Source organism: Taudactylus pleione, unplaced genomic scaffold (genome assembly GCF_031769625.1).
Source record: "Taudactylus pleione unplaced genomic scaffold, aTauple2 ptg000162l, whole genome shotgun sequence".
NCBI classification, from domain to species: domain Eukaryota; kingdom Metazoa; phylum Chordata; class Amphibia; order Anura; family Myobatrachidae; genus Taudactylus; species Taudactylus pleione.
In genome coordinates, this window is record NW_028284564.1 from 11,376,590 (window position 1) to 11,403,730 (window position 27,141).

The 27,141-nt window shown below is 43.9% G+C and overlaps 1 protein-coding gene across 1 annotated transcript in view; it reads left to right on the top strand.

Moving 5' to 3' along the window:
• ADAMTS19 (ADAM metallopeptidase with thrombospondin type 1 motif 19) overlaps window positions 1–27,141 on the top strand; it is a 266,057-nt gene that overhangs the window by 112,957 nt on the left and 125,959 nt on the right. The window contains exon 8 of the mRNA XM_088475170.1: window positions 13,072–13,177. Coding sequence (XP_088331296.1) covers window positions 13,072–13,177 — 106 coding nt within the window. The remainder of the gene's footprint in view (window positions 1–13,071; window positions 13,178–27,141) is intronic.

The following is a 27,141-nucleotide window of genomic DNA, read 5'->3' on the forward strand; positions in this document are numbered from 1 at the left end:
TACCTGCCCTGTCGGAATCTTCTCCCTTTGGCCTGCCGGTGTCGGGATATGAATCGGCGGCTGTTCAGCCACTGGGACTTCATACCCATTCCTGGTGCTGTGATCTAAAATATTTTCATTATTTTGCTTATGTTATTGAGGAACGATCTGTATAAAAGACAGAAATAAATAGTTCTCCTCGGAGCTCTGACCTTGAAGGTTTCCCTCTTCTAAATAATCTTCCAGGAAGTTGCTTATTATATAGCTAAATGCATGCATAACTGAATATGTAATGTTAAACAAGAACATCTGCTCAACTGAAGACATTCTTATATATTTAAAACATAAACATACAGTAGTAGAGTACCTCTGTAGTTAATAACGGAATGACCTATGAAGTGTTTGAGTTACATTGTAGTTTTTTTTAACACTCTACATTAATATCTACAAACTGTAGCCATTAAACACTAATATAAATAAAAAATACGTAATATGTGTAATTTAAAGTGCTAACATCACCAGTATCAAATACAGTCTCTTCTTATAAATATTTGGCATTGAATGTATTGAAAGTACAGTATTTTGGAAATAGTAATTATTATGCTAGATTTATATATATATTTTTGCAATGTGCCCTGTCACAGGAGTAGCCCCAGTGACCAGCAGCACTATACAGACTGGTGGCAGCAGTGCTTTCACCAGTGGTGAAACTTGTGAGTGGTGGGCCCAGGTGACAAAAAATATGCTTTTGGCCCCACCCCAAGTTCATAATATGCCACATGGCAGTGGGTGACAGGGTGAGGCGGAGGGTGACAAGCAGAGTGTGACAGGGAGAAGTAGTGGGTGGCAGGAAGAAGGCGACATGGATAAAATATATGACTCAGACTATGACAGGGTACACACACACTGACTGACACAGACACACACAGACAGAGACACACACACCTTTATCACTAAAAACATGAATGCAGCAGGCAAATAAATACAGCCAGCATGATTTATTAAAGACCCCCTCCCCCAGTAGTGCCTCTTATACAGTGACCCCAGTAGAGGTCCCCCTATGCATTGTCCCCAGTAGTGCCCCTCAAACAGTGCCTCCAGTAGTGCCTCTTATACAGTGCCCCAGTCATGCCCCTTATGTAGTGCCCCTTATGCAGTGCTCCCAGTAGTGGTCTCCCTATGCAGTGCCCCGAGTAGTGCCCCTTATACAGTACCCCCAGTAGTGGTCCGGCCAATGCAGTGCCCTCAGTAGTGCCCCTTATACAGTGCCCCCAGTAGTGGCCCCCCTATGCAGTGCCCCCAGTAGTGACCCTTATACAGTGGCCCTAGTAGTGGTCCGCCCTATGCACTGCCCCTTACATACATAACACAAGACACACACAACATACTTACCTGAACCCCTGCTCCTGCGTCCTCCGCCGTCCGCTCCTCTGTCCTCCCTCTCGGCACTATGGGAGAGATGTCTCTCCCATCACCCACTGCGGGAGCCGGAAGGCAGAGCTCATAAGTGAGCTCCAGCCCGGCTCCCTCCATGGATACAGCAGCCAATGACTCTCAGCTGCGGCGGTGAGGGTCCCCAACCTCCCAAATTCACAGCTCACGGGTGGAACAGCAGGACAGTACTGTCCCGCTGAAATCGGAATGTTGGGGAGGGGTGCGCCCTCTATGGGTGGTGCCCCTGTTCGACCGCATTGGTCGAACACCCCTAGAGCCGGCCCTGTATGTAGCCTATCCTATTCAAGTGAACGAGGGTCCAAAGCACCTCTCCTCCACGTAACAATTTCTGTATTAATAAGTCAGCAAATTGGCATATGCGTGGCATATAACTGCATCCAGTGATCTACTTAAAATTATTTCTTGAGTAAACAGAGATGTTGTATCAACCAATGAAAAAACAACATATCAAGTAGATACGGTGTTGTTTCTTTTTCGTACCATTTGTTTCTAAACCTATTTGTGTGTGCATTTTTTCTCATTTAAAATATAAAATAAAAATAAATATAATAAACATAGCAGAGGACACATCACCAGGAAATTGAAGCACCAACCCACTGTATGTACTATTTAGCAGTTTTCATCAGGTTTTGTAAACCATCATTATTTTACGTCGGTATTGTGGGGGTTTTATAATAGGATTTTGACCAAAGTGACATAAAACCAAAGTTAATTCTGGCCAATCAGAAGGAGATTAATAACCATATACTTAGGGGCATATTCAATTATGCACACTCCCAAAAAAAGAGGTGAAAATCAGCCTGTTTTTATATATTTACAGGATGGACTGTCTATGTTACAAGCACAATCAATTACACCTGATGGGTTGTGTGCACATGATTTACTGTAAGCTGTTACTAAGTCTGGTTACTTTTATGCTGACTTCTCCACATTTAGTGGTTTCTGTGGTTCTGTGTAACCTTGACAAAGGTCCATAATGGGACTGAAACTTTGGACTGCTTTTTTAAACACTGGAGGTATATAAAACACTCTACTTCTTGGATGAAATTGGTATTGGTGAGTGGCCTCTAACTTTTCACATTTTTAACTGCAGATTCAGCACTCTCACAGAGTGAGATTGCTGTCACTCACAAAATGGTGGAGCTGCTAATTCACACAATTGTGTACTCATTGGAATACACATGTCACGACCCTGGCTAGTGTTTCATCTTTTTGCCTTGAGACTTACCCCTGCCAACTGTGGATCTGTATGTGTAATTCGCCTGGGAGATCTGCTATAATCATGCCGGCTGCAACACTTATGTGTATACATTTGGACTATACTCACCTGGGCCCCTTTCTGTCTGTGAACACTGCTAGCCTTGATTGAAATTGCAGGTGTAGTTCTGACTCTCAGTACTGCTGATATGATTGCTTCTTCTGCATGTTGTGCTCTCCACCACTCAGAGTGCTTCTGCCAGACCACCTGACCGAATCCATCAATTCCTGCCAGACCTATGGTATAACAATCCTACTTAATAGCATTCAGGGCTTGATCATCTCATTACTTTCTGTGGTGTACATATTGTGCTACTTCTGTCTCCCTGTGTACAAGTGTATCCCAGGCTCCTGCTGGTTCACAGACCAGTTCATCCAGTAATCCTGCTGTCAGCTATACCTGGCACATCCAGAGATCCTGCTGGTTCCTAGACCAGTTCATCCAGTAATCCTGCTGGCAACTATATCTGGCACATCCGGAGATCCTGCTGGTTCCCAGACCAGTTCACCCAATAATCCTGCTGGCAGCTATACCTGGCACATCCAGAGATCCTGCTGGTTCCCAGACCAGTTCATACAGTAATCCTGTTGGCAGCTATACCTGGCACATCCAGAAATCCTGCTGGTTCCCAGACCATTTCATTCAGTATTCCTGCCGACAGCTATACCGGGTGCATCCAGAAATCCTGCTGGTTCCCAGAGCAGTTCATTCAGTAATCCAGCTGATAGCTATACCTGGCGCATCCAAAAATCCTGCTGGTTCCCTGACCAGTTCATTCAGTAATCCTGCTGATAGCTATATCTAGCGCATCCGAAAAAAAAACTACTGGTACCCCGTCCAGCTCAGCAAGCCTTCCTGCCGGTCCCAGTCCGGTTCCTCCAAGTCATCTACTGGTTCTCAGTCCAATTCTGCAAGCCTACCTACTGGTACCCCATCCAGCTCAGTAAGCCTTCCTGCCGGTCCCAGTCCGATACCTTTAAGTTTCTACTGGTTCCACTCCAACGTTACAAGTTTCCTGTTCCTGTCATTTATCATCAAAGACAGTTCTCACTGCCATACAATTCATATGCAAATAGAGCTATTAAGTCATCCATCGTTCCAGCTAAGCCGGTCTGTGCTGAATCCAGTTCAGCACTTGAGTCAGGTAACTCTCACACACCAACCATGACAACACACATGCAGTCTATGCAACTGAGGTCTGAGCAGTTATGTGGCACACAAATCCCACTCAGTATCCACAATCTTCCAATTTGTTCACCGCAACAAACCCACTGGGTTCCAACATCCTTCTCACTCCATAGATCCATCTCATTCAGAATACACATTCAGCTCCCTAATTTCTAAAACTATCATACTCTGTCTATGCATGTACACTTTCTTCCCCTATACGACTCCATGCTGCTCTATCTTCCCCAATCCCTACTGCTGTGTGGTCTCCCAACTGTGCTAGTCTGCATTCCCTTATCTGCACCAAGCTAGCTTTCCCTATCTTCGCCGCCCTGCATCCGTGCCACTCTGTTTCCTTCTGCACCACTGCCTTCCCCTAAGCCACGCTGCTGTCTTCCTCTCCTCTGTGGCACTCTTTCTTCCTCCATCTGCACCACTCTGTCTCCCCCAACTGTGCAACTCTGTCTCCCCACCCACCCACACCACTCTGTCCTCCTCCCTATCCGCACCAGTCTGTCTTCCCCAATCTCTACTGTTGTGTGTTCTCCCATTTGTGCTAGCCTGTATTCCCTCATACCCTCTATTTAACCCATCTGTACTGCTCTGTCTTCCCATGTTCATGCCACTCTGTACCTCCCATCCATGTCGCTCTGTCCCCTCCAAATCGTGCCACTCTGTTTCCCCCTTATACGTACCACTGTTTTCCACCCATCTGCATAACTTTGGCTCCCCCCTCTGTACAGCTTAATCTTCCTCCCTCTACACGCTTTTCTGTCTCACCCATCCACGTGGCTGTCTCCTCCCCCCATCCACACCACTCTTACCCCATCTGCGCAGCTCTATGTTCTGCTCAGATCTCAGGTGCATGTGTGTAATCCAATGACCACAAATTTCTATGAATTAGCAGATCCACCATAATGCGAGTGACGGCATACCATATCTGTATTGCACAAGGAACACGTCCATTATGGCGTCCTTAATGATCGGTATTTCATTGCTTTTTAAAGTTTGAGTGGCAGATATTCAATAGGTTTTGTGAAATTTCAAATCATGTCTAAGAAGCCTTAATGGGACATGTGAAACCATAAGGTTTTTTGTCTATGGAATTTTCATTGCCTTTTTATAATTTATCAACCACCAGGAATGGAAGGAGCAAACTGGGTCACCTGCAGGGAAGAAGGGCAACAAAATGGTACACTAGCGCTGGTGATGGAGGTCAAAGCACACAGGAGGTGTTTCGGGGGTGCAGAGGGAGAGATGGCTGAGGGGGCAGGCTGCAGGTGTGCAGGGCAGTGGCAGCAGTGTTGCAGTGCACAGGGGCAGCAACGGGGGACAGAAAGGCTCACTGGTGCTGATAGTCCCAGCCCTGAACTGCTTCTTAAGACCTCTAAACATGGAACAATGTGCTCACGATGCGATATCGTGAACGATTTCCCTTGAACACTCCCCGGGACTCCAGGACACGATATGGTGCTTAAACAGCACATTCTGACTTGAGAACTATCGTGCAAGATCTAAAGATAGCTGACTACATACACTGATCAGTGAGATCCCTGATGCAGGCATCTGTGTAAAATAAATGATTCAGAGATGCAGGCATGGACCAGTGCGATCCGTGTGGCTTGCATCTGAAAAAAAATTAAGACACAGATGCATGGACAGATCAGTGAGAATGAATATAAGTATATTTTTTTAAAAGTGTGGGCCCCCCCAAGGAACAACCAGCCCAGTGCTCTGGCGACCCAGTACTGGTTGTGCTAAATACAGGGGTCAAACGACGTTGGGGTCCCCCGTATGAGGCACAACCAGCACCAGGCTTTTCAAAACCAGTCCTGGTTGCCAAAATACAGGGGACAAACGACATAGGGGTCCCCTATATTAAGCGCAACCAGCACTGTGCTCTGAGCCAATCCTGGTTCTGGAAATACAGGGGGAAAAATGTGTAAGGTGCCCCTGTATTAACCAGAACCAGCACTGGGCTTTTTCTAGCGTTGGGGGGAGTACTATCACTGGGTCCCCCAACCGTAGGCATCACCCCTGACTGCTAGTCAGTGCAGACCTGGGTTCCCTGGAGGTGGGGACCCGTTCATAAAGGGGTCCCCCTCTCCAGGGCACCCCGGGTCTGGACTGATAGCCCGGGACTATCCCCAACACCCCTGTCTGTATGTCTGTCTGTTAATACCCAGTTTTGTTATATTAATGTTGTTTCCAATTGTAAAGCGCAACGGAATATGCCGGCTATATAACAAACTGTTAATAAATAAATAAAATAAATAAGAGGAAAGCAAGCATGCTCAATAATGTATTCCTGGCACAGGCAAAACAGCTGCAGTTAGACCTGATTGTGCTGCAGTTAGTAGTCAGTAACTTATGTTGTTTGTGAGGTTAAACAAAGCATTATACTTAATGATTGCTACTATTTAACAAGGTACACTGCCTAGATCAGAGTCTACAAATAATGGTTACCTCTTGAGACCATTATTAGTGCTAGGTATAATTAATAACAGAAGATATCAACTGTGCACATCAAAATTAATTGTGGCCCAGGAAGCTAAGCTTTTGGTATCTTAAGCCAAGAGCTTTTAAGCCTAAAACTCATTTTCTAAGTTTCCTATTTAATTAATTTATACATATACAATTTTTGGCAGACAAGTAAATGTGTATTTAATACTGATGAACTCTGTTATCGTGACTTTTTTTTTTAAACTGTTCTGTGGTTCATATGGCTTAATGCCTGACTATTTTTATAAAGTGTTCCTGAAGAGTCCTTTTATGTTTTTGTACCAGTAAATCTTGTCAACAGAAAGGACAGACACACATACAATGCCGAAGAACTAACAAGTTCTTAGATCCTAGCTTCCAAAAGGAACATACACAGAGAGCTTAAGAAAAACAAAATTAGATTAAAAATGTGTATAAAATACTTTCATATGTGTGATTATGTATTATCGTTGTATAGTGCTTGTGATTTTTAAATATAACAGAAATGTCTTTGGTCAAGAGAGGGCATTTAGTAATGGTGCAGTTTAAGCTTTATTGCTAGGGCTGGAATAACCATTAGGGAAAGTTAGGATGTAACTCAGGGCGTCAAGAGTTAGGTTTTAGGAGTTAGTGTTTTTAATGCTCTGTGGTACTGCCACATTAATAGTTAGCCACTGACATAAAGGAGATACAGTCAGAGGCTTCATACATATGTCACCAGCTACTGCTCCTCCATGTCAATGTTATACTAGGAGTGTGGCGCTTGGCTATGATGTCACAGTCATGCGCCATGCTTCCAGGACCAGGAGAAATGGATGCTGCTCCCGCCTTTCAAGGTAAGCAAGGGTGGGGGAGCTGCTTCTCACAGGAGTGGAGGCACCCACACACTTTGCGTTAGCCCTCCTAATGACTAGTTTCCAAATCCTGGATTGTGTCACATTATTTGAATAATGTTAATAATATCCAGGTATATTTTACGGTCACATTCACCCTTGTAAAACTGCAAAATAGATGATTGCTTTGGCTAGATGAGGCCATTTTATTTTCTGTTTTGATCTTTCATTTACAGATTAACAAAAAAAACACAAAAGCTACACACACATGCAGATGATCACAACACACACACACATGCAGATGATCACAACACACACACACACACACACATGCAGATGATCACAACACACACGAGCATGCAGACAATAGCAACACACGTACACATACACACACTCTAGAACGTTACAACTGAGTTAAGACAAAGTAAATGACCTTTACTTGTGTGTTTTGTTCTCTTTAACGGAGAATGACCATGCTTCATATATTGGAGCAGAGCGGCTACATATGTTACCATTGTTAATTGCACACAATGCAGCTCTTCATCAAAAATGGAGCAGAGCTGATCTCCAGCCCCCTATGAGGTAACAGAGGATTTTGGAGCATGAAAGAAGGGAGGCAATAGCGGCACAGCACATTAATATGCTTGCAGCAACCACAAAGGAAATGCTCTACTTTCTCTGGAAATGTGTGACCCTTTCTGTATTGTATTTACCTTAGTATATAAATCTTGTAGAACTAAAGGCCCCCATACACAGTGTGATGGCACCGTGCGAGGCGACAGGGGATCCGTCGTCCCACATATCGGGTGGTCCGATATGTGGGTGGCCGACCTCCCGATATGCCGGCTCCCCCCTCCTTCACCCGCGTAGCAATCCATGGGATCGCACATCGCATCCCCTGATCGATTGGTCCTGCAAAAAGATCAGGGGGTGCGATGTACGACCCCACGGGAGCGTGCACGGCCCAACATTAGGGCTATACACTGTGCTATATAGCTGGCAAATCGCACCAATCAGTCTGATCGCCTGCTTTATCGCCCCGTGTATGGGAGCCTTTCGTTTTGAATATACAGCATACACAACCAAACAATGTAACAGTACCTTCATTTAGCAGCTTACAGGAAAATGCATGTTTTAATTTAAAGAACAACTAAAACTCATAAATGACTATCACTTGACATTTTTTTTTTTAAAGTATAGTATTATATCTCTTCACCATTTGACGGCTGGACCTTCCTACATATTTAAGAAAAGTTGAGAATGCAGTCAGTTTGATCTGCTGTAATCCCACTGGCCCTGCTGATGTGATTGAATAAGTGTATTGGAGCATACACATGGTCATATCTGTCAGATGAACGATTTGAATGATTTTACCAAAGATTTGAACGATTTTTGACGGCATTAAAATGAATGGAATCGTCCAAGTCTGCCTGCAAACACATCAGATGTCAGATATTGTTATCTGACCATCGGGAACGCGCATCGTTCAAATCGTTCATCTGACAGATCTGACAGATATGTCAGATATGTCAGATTTTCCTTCAGATATGAACGATTGAATGATTTTTTAAATCGTTATCGTTCAGATCTGAAGAAACATCTGACCGTGTGTATGCTCCATATACAGTATATGCAAACCAAATCTATTAAGCTGTCAGTCATTCTGTGTCTGATCTGTTAAAGAAGCATCTCCTTGCTAAAATGTCTTTGCTGTCCTGCAGGGCAATGAAGGAAAGCATAGTAAACATTATTAATTAAAACTTTCATTAAATTTATTTTAATTCAAATTTTAATTTATTTAATGTTTGTTATTCAACTAGGGGTGCCAAAACATCTGGTAGGGCCTGGTGATGGGTGGGCATGATCACCAGTGAGATCTCGTCACTGCTCTGTGGTGGCATAAATTCTGATGGTGCTGAGGATAATGAGGTTACCACATTCATGGGGGCATGGTTACGCCTCCCGTGATAGCAGAAATTTGTTATTATTGTGAAGCCAGAAATACCTTTTCGTATGAGCTTCTGAGAATCCCTGTTGCAGTTGTCTATTTACCAAGCAGTGTCAGGAGACAGAGTGAAAAGTGATAAGAAAGTGATAAGGTGCCAGCCAATCAGTTGGGAGCTGATTGGCTGGCACCTTATCACTTTTCACTCTGTCTCCTAACACTGCTTAGTAAATAGACCCCTTAGTATTATGCCACAATTGTTACACATAGTGCAGCAGTATCACTACACTGCATTCACCCTACTATAACTGCGTTTTAAATAGATATAGTAAGGCAGAAAACTGCAACAGGGATTCTCAGAAGCTCAAACGAAAAGGTAATTCTGGCTTAGTAAATAGACCCCCAAAACCCATATAGTTTATCCCAACTGTACTATCTGTGTCTACCCTATGACATTGTTATCAAGCTGCCTTGCTTCATTGCAAGATCATTATTTGGGATCCATAGTAAGCCGGACAGATACAGGAGGCCGTAGCAGTGTTCCCCTAGTTCTTTCTGGTACTGATTCTCAGTGTGTAGTGTGCATATGGGTTAGTCTCAAACTCTGCAGCTGCAGTAATATCCGGACATTTGTCAGTAGGCTGTGGCACCCATACTAACCTATTCTGCTGGAATATCTACGAGACTCCTGACAGAGTAGAAAAGCTTCCTGAATCTTGACCTCTTCCCCAGTGAAGGGGGTGGTCTGGGTGTTGGATTAAGCAGTTTTGACACAACCGCAGCATTGAGAAGTGGGGGCCGGGGGCAATCATATTGCAGGTCATTGCACATTGTCCCCACCCCTACCCAGGTCTACCAACTGGAATGATGCCAACTATGGTGGCAACATATCGGAATGAGGCCCTGATTCAGAGCCGGACGCTCTGACAGAGCGCTCACTCTGATTCAGGGCCGTCCCTCCTACATTTTGATGCGGCCTCCTGGCTGTTCGCATAACTGTGGGTGACCACCCACAGCTATAGCGAGCGGCCAAAATGATGGTCGCGATGGTCAAGACCATCGCGACCATCGGGCTTGCGACGAGACCCTTGCGGTAGGGTCTCGCTGCCGCAAGCCCTGGAGTGCTTTTGGCTCTATCAGAGCCAAAAGCAGTCCCACTGACATCACTAGTGATGTCAGTTGGGCCGGCCCCAGACGGTAGGCGTTCCCATGGGAACGCCTCCATCTGGGCAGCCACGCCCCCGGCACGTCCACCAAAGGGGGCATGCTGTCAATCACCATCGACAGCACACCCCCTTTGGTGCGAGACCTATAATGACGGCTTGGCCATCGTTATTCGGATCTCGCGCATGCGTACGACAGAGCCGCCTCCGTCGTGCGTATGCGCACTTGGGCAACTCACGAGTGGGTCTGAAGCAGGCCCTGAATGCGCTGTTAAGCTGACAGGTTATTATTGTCTTGCCTGTATCGCTTCAGCCTAATGCTGATATGGGACCTGATTCAGAGTTGTACGCTATGTTTTTGCAGTGAAGTGATTATCAGCCGTCTGTACACGTGTCTGAGTCGCACTGCGCATGTGTCAAGGTACATTACTGTAGTCGCTCACAGCGAGTATTTATCCGCAGCATGATTGACAGTCAGGGAGCGTTTTGTGGAGGTAACAGAGAATGGCGGCGAGGAACGCAGGAGTGTATCGACAGTTTCGGAGGCGTGGCTCATTCTGTGACTGTGAGCTCGTATGAAAGAAATTTGTACGCAGATACTCCAACATTTTACACAGATCTTTGGATTTACAAAGCCGCAATACATCTCCCGGCGGCTGCAACATTTGCATATTATCGCATAGCAGCTTCGTACACATACACAGCAGCGGTATTAGCATTAGCGTACAACTCTGAATCAGGCCCATGGCAGGAATTGACTCGTGGTGGGTGTGCTGCGCATGCAGAAGACCTCTCAGAAACCACAAGATCACAATGCCAGGGAACCACGCATGTGCAAAGACATCGAGAGGCGGTGATGGGACTGATCACTTAACAGCTTCTTCAGTTTGCGCTGTGCTACAGTAGGTTACAAGCAATGAAAAGCTCAGCTTTTCGTTGCTTAGTAAGTGACGATCTATGACACATCACCACCATAGCCAACTATAGTGACGCCTTTATTAAAAGAGGGTGAAGGCACCGCTGGAAAAATCTTTGATTTTCCCACGGTCATCCTTTTCATATATTTTGGAGAAGCAGTTTTAACTCCTGTTTTAAACAAAAACACAGAAAAAAGAGGTTATAACCGCTTCATACACTTGCCCCTTCAGGATCTTTTACTTAGCAGTGTTAGGAGACAGAGTGAAAAGTGATAACAAAGTGATAAGGTGCCAGCCAATCAGCTCCCAACTGTCATCTCACAGGCTGTGTTTCAAAAATGACAGTTGGGAGCTGATTGGCTGGCACCTTATCACAGACTTATCACTTTTCACTCTGTCTCCTAACACTGCTTAGTAAATCGACCTCTCAATCTTTAATTGATTAATTCTCATGTAATACCTCATCACCTGTTGTCTGTCTTCAGGATTGATGATAGGGTCGCACTAGATAATTTGGACAGATCCGATGTCTTAGCAGTGCCTCCACCCTAGCCTTGCTCTCCTTTCCAGTGGATGGGGTCAGGGAACCCCTATGGCCAAAGCTATGGGTGTGATGAACCTTCCACCCATCTCTTCCCAATAAACTGACATTCAGCACAGCTTTTAAATAGATTAAGTCACCTTTAAATGGGCTATTGTTAATATTTATTAAAATAATATAATGTTTAGCAAAGGGAATAAACAATAAAATTCACAGATGGATTAATTCCCTTTGCTTATTACATCTGTATATTCGGATATCACACTGTTCTATAAATATTGGAAATCTTTATGCATTTGAGTATATACCTCTACCTTAACTAAAGTTTGAAGAATAACACTTTAATTACACCTTCCCAATTAATATATATACCTACCATATAAGTAATTACTCCCCTTTAAGGACATGTCCTGACCTAACTATTTTTATCCCTCACTATGAGTTCAGCAAATCCTCCCCCTTATGACACTTTACACCTTAGATCCTTATTGAACGTACAACTATAAGGCTGACTTTATGCCTTGGGTAGATAATTAAACTACACAACACTTTACCCAAAAGTTCTTTTGGATAAACATTAAAATGTACAATAAACATTACTGACAACATTTAATAATCACATCACTATTAATATCTCAATCTGACAATATTATTGAATCAAGAATGGTTTAACAATTTCCCCAATATTAACAACATTCCAAATTTGCCCCTCAACCACAATACACCAAATTCCAAATTCACTTTATTTATATCCAAAATATTAAACTGTTATCCCAGTCACCCATCCCCCACATTCACTCTCAACCCTATCAAATAAATTAATATAGTAATTCTATACAGTCCCAATAAGTATATTAGTCAATAAGAGCTCTGTCCAGTTGAACACTCTTTTCTTTACAACGCACGCATGTCTTTTGTTACCAAATATTCAATATACTTTCATTGCTGTGTTGCACCAGTTAATGATTTATTGAGTAAAATAAAGAAATCTCCTGACTAGTGATATTAGTTAGAAAAGACTGTTTCCCTGCTGTGCTCAATGTTGTCAGCTGTAATAATCCAGGCTGCAGGCAGTAGTACTGTATTCCATTAGGATAAGAACTATCTCTACAGTACTCAGTCTCCACATGTCTGTATGGTGTCACTTCATTTCTGTCAACACTCTAGGCTGTTCATTCTTTCTATGAGCAACATACAGTAGCAGAACTGCAAGGTTTTGTTTTTCCTTACTTACATGTTACCCATGTAACTAGCACCAAGGAATTTAGCGTACTATTAATAACATTATGCCACTGTTTCAATAATTCTAATGAACCAAAACATACATTTCAGGCATTGCATATCTGAATGGAATGTGCAGCGAAAAAAGAAAATGTATCATCGCAGAAGATAACGGGCTAAACCTTGCATTTACTATTGCTCATGAGATGGGTCACAAGTAAGTTTATCTGAAAAGTATTTCTAATTTACCAAAATAATAAACGCATAGTTTAATTTGCAGATGGACACAAGTTTTATATATTCTGTGAGGTACCATAAATGTGGCTATTAATTTCAAAGGAGCTGATTTGCACAATTTACCACAGCCCTTAGTAACCTCTGGCACTCCAGGTGTTGTAAACTACAAGCCCCAGCATGCTTTGCCCCAACATGCTAGTAGCAGATAGCTGGCACTTGTAGTTGCACCTGGAGAGCCACAGGTTGTCCAGGCTGATCTAGGCATTCTATAATGAGAAACACATTTACTGTACATTTATATTTGCCCAACTCCATTCTGCTTCTTGGAAATGCCTTCATGCAGAAGCTTTGCGTAGACCATTTTTATCTTATGTTCCATGACTGGAATGCACATGGCAGCAAAATTATTGCTTCAAAGTGACAATGTTTGTTTCTGCTCCTAAAATGCTGCTCATTGGAGACTTAATTATGTTTTAATTGTCATAAGAGTAATGAGATCAATCTTTATCTAGTGAAGTCTTTATATGTGTCACATATGTACATTCTAATCACACTGGTTTATGTGTGCATATAATTTAATTTTCTTCTGTAAAATATGCCTAGATGGCGCTACAGGAGTCATATTGAAAGGAATGACCAGTGTCCAGTGGTAATGTCTACTATTTAAGGTTACATGGCAAATTCATGTTGCATTGCTCACCTAAAAGGTGGAACCAATATGCCTACCCAGAGAAAAGGGCACAAGTACTCAAACATGGGTGCAGGAGATTTATCCGCATTTCTGATTATTTTCCATGTATGGTGTTATATAGGAAAACTTATAATAGTATTGTCATTTAGTAGGTAAATAGATAGCAAAATCATTCATACTGCAAACACCAGAATACAGAAGATAAAGAAATAAAAATATCACACCGGATTGTTACAAATAGATTACATTGATTTTATTTACACTCATTACATGGTAACACTAAGGGGTAAATTTACTAAAGTGAGAGTTTTTAGAAGTGAGTTTTAAAAGTGATGTTGCCCATAGCAACCAATCAGATTCTAGCTATTATCTTCTAGAAGGTGCTAGTTATATGTTAAGCAGAATCTGATTGGTTGCAATAAGCAACATCACTTTTAAAACTCACTTCTAAAAACTCTCACTTTAGTAAATTTACCCCTAACAGTCTTCACTTTTTCCCACCCATTGTTTTTTTTTATGCAGCTTTCTTTGCACTAATATATATATTGAAAACGTAATAAAGTTAAGTTGAGAAAAGGTGAAGAATTCTATCTGGCAGTCAAATAGACTAATAGGCTCTAACACATCTGCTGACTGTTACCCAGACATTGTTCCCATTTCATTCCCATGGCATCTGAATGAAAGAAATAAGAACTTAAATGTAATTCCAAATAGATGAGACTGCATTGATTAACTCTTTCATATTATTGTTAAACATATTATTCTAATACATGATTTACATACAAATATTTTTAAGCAGATGCTGTAATTGTCCAATACAAACTGGGCAACATAAAGCTAATGTGTAGGGTGAAAGGTGTGATTCATTTCATGTCTGTGTTTGAATTCATAGTATTAGAAAAAAAAAAGTTATATTGCAAATACATTGGTAAATGAAACTGGTTAGGCATTGCCTGGCAGAGCCGTAACTAGACTTTTTGGTGCCCTGTGCCAAATAGATTATTGGTTCCCCCCCATTTTTTAAATAAGGACATAAGATAGTGGACCTGAAAAAGGGCCATGGCCTCATTGGGAAGGGCCAGGGGAGAGATAGGGGAGGCCAGGAGATGCTGGGGATAAAAGAAGAGGAAGCTACAAGTGAGAATAAGGAAAATTGACAGGCCCAAACAGCACCCCCTGCCCTGTGGTGCCCTGTGCCATGGCACTGGTCTCATAACCCTAGTTACAGCCCTGAAGCTTGGTATGCCTAATGAGCCAGCACATCCTGTTAGTTCTTTATCTCATTCTCATTTGACTGCTTATACTTTAGGCCTGATTTAGAATTAAATGGAAATATTCTATAATTCTATATTTACATGCATTAAAAAATCTGAATCTGGACACATACCCGTACATCCACTGCTGTACTATGAGTTGCACTAAACTAAACGATTAAAGTATCCCACTACCCCTTTAATAAATTCTTCAACACAATAAGCCTTATATAAATATATAATGACACATGTCAACTGTAGCTTACATATAACATTGGTCAAATTTATTTTGACATTTTGATTAAATTAATTTATGATGTCAGTATAGTAGGAAGTTCTGAAATGTGACACCCTGATAAAGCCTGAGAAAAAAACTCCGCCCATGTCCAGGTCAGCTTGAGAAATGTATAGTGTTTATCCAGCTTAAGAGGGGAATTTAATTAGCCATTGTAATTTATCGTGCGCTAATTGATCCCCCTGGACTAATCGATTAGCCCCAAAGGCAGCTCGCAGGCTGCACTTAATGGGGATTTTTTTCAGGTCTAATCAGACCCGAAAAGAAATCCCAGATAAATAGGCTGTTGATTAGTGAAGACACCCTGTTAACGCATTGGTCCGTGAACTTACCACGGATCCTACTGTATGTGTTAATGCTCGTTAACATATGTTAATGCCCGGTGAACAGTGGATTTGATAACCAGCGCCAAACAGTGCTTAAAATCAATATAATAGAAGAATAACCTTATGTTCAATAAGGTATCATGTGCAAGATGTTTAAAGTGTCAGTGCTAGAAAGGTGTCTACAATATGAAAATGCTGATGAAGATATAAATGCCTTCAAGTGGGAAACAAGCCAAGAATGTATAGTGCATCTAGTGCCTGTGCAATAAAGTGTGTCCACAATGAGGTTTAGTGTCAAAGAAGGGGTTAAAACCTTCTAATAAAATGTTTAATGTATCACATAAATCAGCTGATGTGGGTGCATGTAAACAACCTATGCAAATGTAAAATGACTTTACAGCTCATCTATTAGGTACCAACAACAATGCAAGAAATTAAAAAGTTTAAAATACATTTATTTAAACTAATTTCATATAAAGACAAAAACAAATCACAGCAAAACAATTGTAAAAATACTGGCAGCCTAATTTGTATACTCATAGCATTGTATCAAATAGCAAGGTGCTTATCTTAATCAGAGTATGAGGTAGGTTCATGAAAGATAAGACCATGGAGCTCCCAACCGGTTTCATCTGGCTTTCAGACTTCTTCAAGGGGATTTGTTGATTAGTGAAGAGACCCTGTTAACACATAGGTCCGTGAACTTATCACGGATTCTACAGTATGTGTTTATGCTCGTTAACATATGTTAATGCCCATTAACATGTTAATTTAACTTTTGTTAAAAAGGGTCTCGGGTGAAAAAGGGACTGTAATCAAGTATCCACAGTCGTTAAAGTCTAGGGCTTACACCCTTTTTCACACCCATTAAATTAACAGGTCTAATGAAACAAAGCTCCCTGAAACAAAGGTGCATTTTCCGTAGCTTCCAGAGCTGGGTGTATTCACAAGATATGTCCAACAGCGCATGGACAGCTTATCCGCCTGGTTTACGCCTGGAGGTGTTGCTTCATTGTGGTACAGGTTTAGTCTCCCATATCCAAATACATCGAAATATGGAATATTCCGAAATACAGAATTTTTTTGGCTTGACTGAGAAAATGAAACCTTTGATTTTTGATGGTCCAATGTACACAAACTTTGTCTAAGGCACAAATTATTACAAATATTGTATAAAATTACCTTCAGGCTGTGTGTATATGAAACATAACTGAATTTTATGTTTGTTCATAAACTTTGTTTGAGCCACAAAATTATTGAAAATATTGTATAAAATGACCTGCAGGCTGCGTGTATAAGGTGTATATAACACATAAATACATTCTGTGAGTATATTTGGGTCCCAGTCCCAAGATATTTCATTATGATATACAAATATTCCAAAATACGGAATATTTCGTTATCCAATATACCCCTGGTCCCAAGCATTTTGGATATCGGAGACTCAACCTGTAGTAGTATATGCTAAAAGTACACCATACAATTCATATAATAAATTGACGGGACAGTATTATATTTAACTAGTAAAGTCACATATACCATTTTATAGGAAATTAGAATAACATGCAAATGCAAAATTAAAGTACTAAGTAAGTTCAAATCAATACACAAATATGTTGCCTTTCCCTTTAAAAGATGAAGTGGAAATATGATTTATTGCTGTGGACCAATAGCAAATATCACTGTATGAAGAATGAATATAAATATAGCAGCATTTTGGCCTTTATTGAACACAATACATTTTGGGGCCTATTCATCATACGATAAATGGCTTGTTAATCATGCGGAAACGCTAGTTTCCCCATATTTAGATTACCAGGCCATTCATCATTAGGGGTCCCAAATGGACCACCTGATATTCAGCAAACTCTGAAAACTGAAAGTCATCGGCCCCCAATGATGAATAGGCTTCTATGTAGGATAATTAGTTGTCCCAGCTTTAATCAGCTTTTGCAATCCATGAGTTGACAAGATGGAATAATTGAATTTGAGGTGTAAACCCCCTACAAACCTTCACGCTCCCATTTTGAGAACTTCAGTAAGTTGGCTGGCTCCGGAGGAAGAGGCTGAAGGTGCCCCAGTAACCAAGCTGAGAAACACGTCAAAGCTCCACCCTCATCACCAGTGACGTCTGCAGAAATCCATCTCCATATAACACCCAGCACTTAGAACCCCTACACAAGCCAGCACCAACACACAGCTTCAAGTGGCACCTTCAGCCTCTTCCTCCAGAGCCAGTCAGCAGCAGTTATAATTAGGGGTGTGCACCGGCCACTTTTCGTGTTTTGTGTTTTGGTTTTGGATCTGGATCTTTCTTCGTGTTTTGGATCTGGATTGGTTTTGCCAAAACCACCCTTCCGTGTTTTGGGTTCTGGGTTTTGTGTTTTGGATCTGTATTTTTTTGAAAAAAAGCATAAAAACAGCTAAAATCACAGAATTTGTAGGTTTTTCTGCTCCTATGCTATTATTAACCTCAATAACCTTAATTTCCACTCATTTCCAGTCTATTCTGAACACCTCACACCTCACAATAGTGTTTTTATGTCCAAAAGGTTGCACCGAGGTAGCTGGATGACTATGCTAAGCGACACGAGTGGGCGGCACAAACACGTGACCCATCTAGGCGTGAAACTGCAGTGGCAGACAGGATGGCAGTTTGAAAAACTAGGCCCCAAACTGTACATAATGCAAAGAAAAAAAAGAGGTGCAAGATGGAATTGTCCTTGGGCCCTCCCACCCACCCTTATGTTTTATAAACAGGACATGCACACTTTAACAAACCAATCATTTCAGCGCCAGGGTCTGCCACACAACTGTGGCTGAAATTATTGGTTCGTTTGGGCCCCCACAAAACAAGCTGGCAATTAATCTGTCCCTGCACAAACTGGCTCTACGGAGGCAAGATGTCATCCTCATCCTCCTCATCCACCGATTCCTCACCCTCTTCAGTGTGTACATCCTCATCCTCACAGAGTATTAATTCGTCCCCGCTGGAACCACAGGTCCCTCTGTACGTTCTGGAGGCTGGTCTCCCTGGAAGAGTTGATAATTCATTTTATGAACATCATCTTCTCCACATTTTGTGGAAGCAACCTCCTACGCCTTTCGCTGACAAGGTTCCCGGCTGCACTAAACACTCTTTCGGAGTACACACTGGAGGGGGGGCAACTCAGGTAAAATAGAGCCAGTTTGTACAGGGACCTCCAAATTGCTTCTTTTTCCTGCCAGTACAGGTATGGACTTGTCTGACATGCCTACTTGGATGCTGTCACCGATGTAATCCTTTAACAGACAGACGCATGCGTGTCGCTGCTGCTTTAAGGATGCAGGTGCGGCTACAGTCCACACATTTCACAAAGACCGAAAAAAGAAGAACAATATTTTTATTGTTTGTGTAGCACACTTTGAGGGTGTCACCACCCTTTAACAGACAGACGCACGCTTGTTGCTGCTGCTTTAAGGATGCAGGTGCAGCTACAGTCCACACATTTCACAAAGACCGAAAAAAAAGAACAATATTTTAATTGTTTGTGTAGCACACTTTGAGGGTGTCACCACCCTTTAACAGACAGACGAACGCTTGTCGCTGCTGCTTTAAGGATGCAGGTGCGGCTACAGCCCACACAATTCACAAAGACAGAAAAAAGAAGAAGAATATTTTTATTGTTTGTGTAGCACACTTTGAGGGTGTCACCACCCTTTAACAGACAGACGCACGCTTGTCACTGCTGCTTTGAGGATGCAAGTGCGGCTACATCGCACACAAGTCACAAATACATTAAAAAAATAGTTTTTTATTTTTTGGAGCACTTTGAGAGTTACACCACCCTTTAACAGACAGACGCACGCTTGTCGCTGCTGCTTTGAGGATGCAAGTGCGGCTACAGCCCACACAATTCACAAAGACAGAAAAAAAAAGAACAATATTTTTATTGTTTGTGTAGCACACTTTGAGGGTGTCACCACCCTTTAACAGACAGACGCACGCTTGTCGCTGCTGCTTTGAGGATGCAAGTTCGGCTACATCGCACACAAGTCACAAACACATTAAAAAAATAGTTTTTTATTTTTTGTAGCACTTTGAGAGTTACACCACCCTTTAACAGACAGACGCACGCTTGTCGCTGCTGCTTTGAGGATGCAAGTGCGGCTACAGCCCACACAATTCACAAAGACAGAAAAAAAAGAACAATATTTTTATTGTTTGTGTAGCACACTTTGAGGGTGTCACCACCCTTTAACAGACAGACGCACGCTTGTCGCTGCTGCTTTGAGGATGCAGGTGGAATCTAGACGGGATTTGGAACCGTGGACACACTACCTCCATCAATTGTCTAAATCCCACTGCACTAATGGCGGATACCGGACGCACGTCTAACACCAACATAGCAGTCAAGGCCTCAGTTATACGTTTTGCTTCAGGATGACTGCTGTCGTACTTCATCCTCATCGCTAGGGACTGTTGGAGGGTCAATTGTTTAGTAAAAGTAGTGATGTTCCTACTTCCTCTCTGGGATGATGAACAACTCCCAGCAGCAGCAATAGCACTAGGAGGAAGTGGTTCTTGATCTTTCCCTATTTTATTTTTATCGGAGAAAGTTTGGTCCTCCATTTATGTTATATTGATATATACGTGCGGCTAAAGCGCACACACAGAAAATATTTTTTTATTTTTGCTGGAGAGTAGTGCACTTTGTGGGTTACACCATCCTTTAAGAAATGAGCCAGCCGGCTCTTTACTTATGGGACACAGGCGCACGCTTGGCGCTGCTCCTTTGTTGATTCACTTGCAGCCACAGTGCACACAAGTCACAAACACAGAAAATAATTTTTTTTTTGGTTTGGACTGGAGTGTACTTTGGGGGTTACAGCACCCTTTAACGGTCAAGCCAGCCGGCCCTTTACTTATGACACAGGCGCACGCTTGGCACTACTTTGTTGATGCACGTGCGGCTACTGCGCACACAATTCACAAACACAGAAAATAATTTTTTTTTTGGTTTGGACTGGAGTGTACTTTGGGGGTTACAGCACCCTTTAACGGTCAAGCCAGCCGGCCCTTTACTTATGACACAGGCGCACGCTTGGCACTACTTTGTTGATGCACGTGCGGCTACTGCGCACACAATTCACAAACACAGAAAATAATTTTTTTTTTGGTTTGGACTGGAGTGTACTTTGGGGGTTACAGCACCCTTTAATGGTCAAGTCAGCCGGCCCTTTACTTATGACACAGGCGCACGCTTGGCACTACTTTGTTGATGCACGTGCGGCTACTGCGCACACAATTCACAAACACAGAAAATAATTTTTTTTTTGGTTTGGACTGGAGTGTACTTTGGGGGTTACAGCACCCTTTAACGGTCAAGCCAGCCGGCCCTTTACTTATGACACAGGCGCACGCTTGGCATTACTTTGTTGATGCACGTGCGGCTACTGCGCACACAATTCACAAACACAGAAAATTATTTTTTTTTTGGTTTGGACTGGAGTGTACTTTGGGGGTTACAGCACCCTTTAACGGTCAAGCCAGCCGGCCCTTTACTTATGACACAGGCGCACGCTTGGCACTACTTTGTTGATGCACGTGCGGCTACTGCGCACACAATTCACAAACACAGAAAATAATTTTTTTTTGGGTTTGGACTGGAGTGTACTTTGGGGGTTACAGCACCCTTTAATGGTCAAGCCAGCCGGCCCTTTACTTATGACACAGGCGCACGCTTGGCATTACTTTGTTGATGCACGTGCGACTACTGCGCACACAATTCACAAACACAGAAAATATATTTTTTTTTGGTTTGGACTGGAGTGTACTTTGGGGGTTACAGCACCCTTTAACGGTCAAGCCAGCCGGCCCTTTACTTATGACACAGGCGCACGCTTGGCATTACTTTGTTGATGCACGTGCGGCTACTGCGCACACAATTCACAAACACAGAAAATAATTTTTTTTTTGGTTTGGACTGGAGTGTACTTTGGGGGTTACAGCACCCTTTAACGGTCAAGCCAGCCGGCCCTTTACTTATGACACAGGCGCACGCTTGGCACTACTTTGTTGATGCACGTGTGGCTACTGCGCACACAATTCACAAACACAAAAAAAATATTATTTTTTTAGCACTTGGGGGGAGCACCCCTGATGGACAGAGCACCCCCTGGACAACACTACAGCACCCCTTTAGGACTGGGACACTGCACAGGACTTTGGAGTGGACACAGCCCCTATGGACAACTGACTGTACAACACAGTCCAGCCAGCCCCTATGGACTTTGAAGTAGTGGACCTAGCCCCTATTAACAACAGCAGCACAGCACAACCCAGCCAGCCCCTATGGACTTTGAAGTAGTGGACAACAGCAGCACTACACTACACTACACTACACTACACAGCCCAGCCCAGCCAGCCCTAACTCCCACCCTCCCTCTTCACTGTCCATAGCCGAGTGAGAAAATGGCGCCGACGCGGGTACCTTATATAGGATCCAAAACCCGCGAGACTCGGAAGGCGGGAAGATGACGTTTTGCCTCGATTTCAGATCCGAGTCAGGTGGGAAAAGTCGAGCCTGACTCGGATCGGACTCGGATCGGGGGGGCTCGGGGGGGTTCGGATTTCAGAAATCCGAACTCGCTCACCCCTAGTTATAATGGACTCTGCATAAACAGACAGAGGCAGCAGCGGAGGTATCCAGGCACTGGCTCGCTGCGTCTTTATACAAACAGCCTAGGCTGCACAATAACCAGACAAGGTAAAGAGATAATCTTGTTGGAAAAATGCAGCTTACATAATAAGACACTTTACAGGGGATGGATCTTAGGGCTTGATTCAGAGGCGCTCACTGCTTGCAAGCGCTCGCTCTTAATCAGGGCAGTTTTTTTTTTCCGCCTCCAGGTCGCTCGCATAGCTGTGGGTGACCACCCACAGCTTGTGCGAGCGGCCTGGCGATTGTTGTGATTATCGCGACCATCGGGCTTGCGACAAGACCCGCTTGCAAGTGATATGCACTCGTGAGTGGGGATGAATCAGGCCCTTAGTACAATAACACAAATCAGTGTGTATATTTATGTGGAAGGAGCCACATTATATTGACTGATAAGGGATTGGGACTTTATCACCATTAACACCATTATCACTAACCTGCTGCTTTTTTACTAACCATCTAATTCATGTGAATGTTGACTATAATTATTATTATGGACTTGCTGCTTATCTACTAATCATCTGAAAAACTATCTGCAAAAGACTGATAATTAACAAACGGAATAATAATGACAATCAGCGACTTTAACTCGAAATTAGGATGGCCAATTTCATGTGGATATAACAAATACCAATAGAAGGGTATAGAGATATAATATATATCTTTCTTGGTTATATACAATTTGTGATTTATATATCTGTTTAAGCAAGTAGAGTTTATATATTGTGAATTTGTATGAGAACGCAGGCATCCTATTATATTGTATTGTGTATATATACAGTATATATGTATTTTTAATTTTTTTTTGTATATATTTTATACATTCAGATTTTTTAAATATGTTTATTTGATTGAATTGTAATAAATTGTACTTCATATATTCCCTATACTTATTCCTTTCTCTGTTATTAAATTTTTAATTGATGAGGGTCAGCTCCTCACATTTGGATAGCTGTATTCTGGAGTAGTAGATTGTGATGTTTAAAGAATTTGACCAGTGTTCTCCCCAGGCTGTTTTTTGCGGGTGCACCACCTGGCAAGAAACAGCCTACCACCCGGCACTTTGGGAGCCTGCAAGTGGGGACAGTATCTGGGAGCTGTATAACCAGATCCTACAGACTTTGCAGATTTTTCATAATCAGACAACTGGGCCTCTAATAAGAAAATAATTAATATATAGAATGTTATTTCAAGTTGAAATCATTATAAGGTCAGGATAAAACATTTTATTATTGCGAAGGCCCCCACCCGGCTACTTCTTGATGCCACCCGGCTGGAAAAATTTTTTGGGGAGAACACTGTAGTGCTTCACTCTTTTGGTGTAATTTTATTGTCATAAAATGACAGGCTACAGTAGGTACACATCACAACGACGTGCAAACAACGTGATGGTCGTACCGATATATCTTCATCCCAGAACACACGATATAGAGTGTAAAGGGTCGTAGACAGCCGGTCCGGGCCCGATTACTATCGAGGGCATGGCCTAATCGCGGGAGGCATGGCCACGCCCTCTTTCGGGAAAAACGTACCCTGGGGAGGAGGTATTGTGATCATTGTGATCGCACCCCCACACAGGCATGAGAGAGGAGACTGCTGCTGCTTTGCAGCAGCAGTCTCCCAGGTCTCCCACTGCAGCCCAGCACACAGCAGCATGTGCTGGGCTGCTGACAGATAAGAGGGCGGGGTTGGCGACGGCCCCTCCAACATGCACAGGTAATTAGTACCCGCTCACCCCCTCTCTCGTCACCTCTGAGAGTGTACATACTATGCAATCTTACGAATTATGGCACGATGTATCATGTCAGAGCACTGTATCCAATTAATCTTTTCTCCTGTACATGTAGCACTCCCCTAATGACTGTGTAAAGCTGCATGTGTGTTTGTTGTACTTGTCTCTTCGGCAACTGTCATTATTTCCAGCCCCTTCTGTGACTTCCAATCACTTCTGCTTCTGGACCCTTGTATGCTTTGACAGAGAGAAGAGGACCCTAGAGAACACCCCAAAACAAGTCACTACACGTGTGGACAGTGACTGGAATTTTATTAACTGGAACAAGGTGTCACTGTTCTTATGTTATGGAAAAGGTTTATTTTTCAGCAATTTTAAACAATGACATTCAGTAGCAATCTGTAACATTTCCTCCTTAAACTCTGAGAACGAGAATTCCGGATTTTGACATCTACACATTCTCAATTGGGCAAGTGTCACCTCTCCTCGCGCCCCTTCAATAAATACTGTGACCGGATGCCTTTCGCCTAGGCCGTCACTGGTCACGGGTTATCGCTTTTGGACTCCCACTCACCGTCAGTGACCGCGTGTCACTGACACCGCCCACTGCGCCGTGGGTGTTTAACGATGCTGCCACCACCAAACTCTACCATCGGAGTTTGGAACCGCTCTGCTGTGTATGCGTCGACTAACTGTGGACACACCTCCTGTTTGGTGTCGGCTGTTCCCACCTGATCCCTCGCAATGGGCCAGGTCTGCATGGTAGCTGGCAGAGGGCTGGAACTTGGAGACACGGAGCTCTTACCCAGAACAGCAGGAGAATGGAATAGCGTTTTGCGCAATTCTGTTGGTCGCAGGATACAGATGTAGTAGAATTTAAAGGCAAAGGTGTTTATTGCTCTCAGTCTTAAAAAAGACCCTCCCTTCAGATTGAAGGGGAATATCAGCATACAAGATGTTACAGGAATCATACAGCAGGTCTCCACCACAAAGGATTGTCAAAGATGTCCACATACAGGGCTCACAGGCCCTCTTTTTATGCCACTCTAATACACATTACCACAGGGGGTAAGCCCGCCCTGTGGTTTCCAACCAATCATCATAAGTGCATGACCTGTGCATGTGCTGGCCACATGCACATTTAACATTGTCCCCTATGGACAGTGGGGAGTGGTCACTCCCCTGAGCCTGAGACTACCTGGGGTTTTGGTCGCCACCCAGGAGTCGGCTCGTCTAGGGCCGGGGGAAGGTTTCCCTCCAAAACCCTACTTCCAGGAATATGCTAAGGGACCAAGCTTCCTACTTCTGCCTGAATCTGAGTTCCAGAGGTGGGCAAGCAGGGTCCCCGGGCACGGTTTCCTGGCCATGGAAGGGAAGCGATTTGAAGCTCCCTAAACCCACTTAGCTGGCTGCATTAGCCAGCTTCCTATGCACCCCCTCATACCACTTCCAGGCATGAGGCTGCATAGGAGAACATATTATTCCCCTAGGGAAGAGGCTGGGGGACCCAGCAGCCCACAGAGAGCTCCGGATCCCCCTGGACCTTCACAGACCACAGGTAAGTTTACTTTTCCTTAAATTATACATTTAACATACATGCATTTCATATTATACATTTAATTTAACCACATGTACCTAGGGGTGTGCTTTTAACTGTGCCCAGCGCTCAGCGTTGGGCTTTACTAAATCAGCCCTGCAGTGCTGGCATACTGGGAGCTGAGCTCTCAGTCCCCAGTACCGGGCTCTTAGCTCTGCAGCCTGGGACCATGCCCTGGCTGCAGCAGCTGTACCTTTATTCAGCAGTGCTCAGCTGCTGCTCCCTTCTTGCTGCCCTGGGGCACCAGGAGCCGGCGCTCCTGACCCCCAGTGCACGCTACCTCAGTCTCCCACTCGGTGCAGTGCATCAAGGGTTAAACTGCTGGCCACACTGCCCGTTGTGCTGGAGAGCCGGGAGCTAGGCTCCCTGCCTCCAGGGGTCAGCGCGCCGCATCCATCTGGGAGGCTGGGTCGCTGGAGCACCAGGAGCCTCCGCTCCCGGTCTCCAGCTTGGAGCCACAGAGCGTCTCCCTTGCCCCCGTCCTTCCTCGGTGTGGCACACCAGGGGTTAAGTCCCTGTGCCGCCACAGCAGCTTGTGCCTTTGCAGTCCGGGACAAGCTTGTCCCGGCTGCAGAGGCGTCCTGCCGCTCTGGAGTGCTGGCGGGCTGGGAGCCCTGCTCCCATCCCCAGAAGTCAGCGGTCAGTGTACAGTCAGAGAGCTGGGAGCGGAGCTCCCCGCCTCCGGCGGGAAGCGCTGGGCAGCTCCCTTGTTCTCCCCCCGGTGTGGCACACCGGGGGTTAACGCTAAGCGCCACGGCCGCCGGAGCCAGTTTCCGGCAGCAGCGGCGCTAAGAGACGGCCCCCAGCGGGCACACACTAGGCTGCCGTGGTCCCTCCCTGAACCGCGGCAGCTACACAGATCTTCCCGGCGTTAGCGCCGGCAACATTAAACACATGGCGCCTAGCGCCGGCAATGCATTAAATACAGTGCGCCGAGCCCCCTGTGTCCCTTTAAAAATGGTGCCGCAGCACAGGGGTTAACCCCTTTAGTGCCACGGCCGCCATTCCACACGGGGAGCCGGCCTCCGGCCACAAATACGTTTATGAGTGTTTCATCCTCCTGTTCTGCCTCCTGTGGTTCTAAGGCTTGGATTGTCCACATTGCTTCCTGTAGGCCCAGGGCAAACTCCCTCAGTGACTCTTGAGATTGTTGTTTTCTGGCATAAAGATGACCCTTGAGTTCAGAGATGGTTTGCAAATCAAAGACGCTATCTAATTTCTTGAAGATGTCTTCCGTTTCATGCTGTGAATCAGACCATGCTTTGACCTCACGTCATGCAGGCCCTTTCTGCTGTCCAATCAGAATCTCTACTCTCTATGTATCACTAAGCGGGTATAACAGGAACATG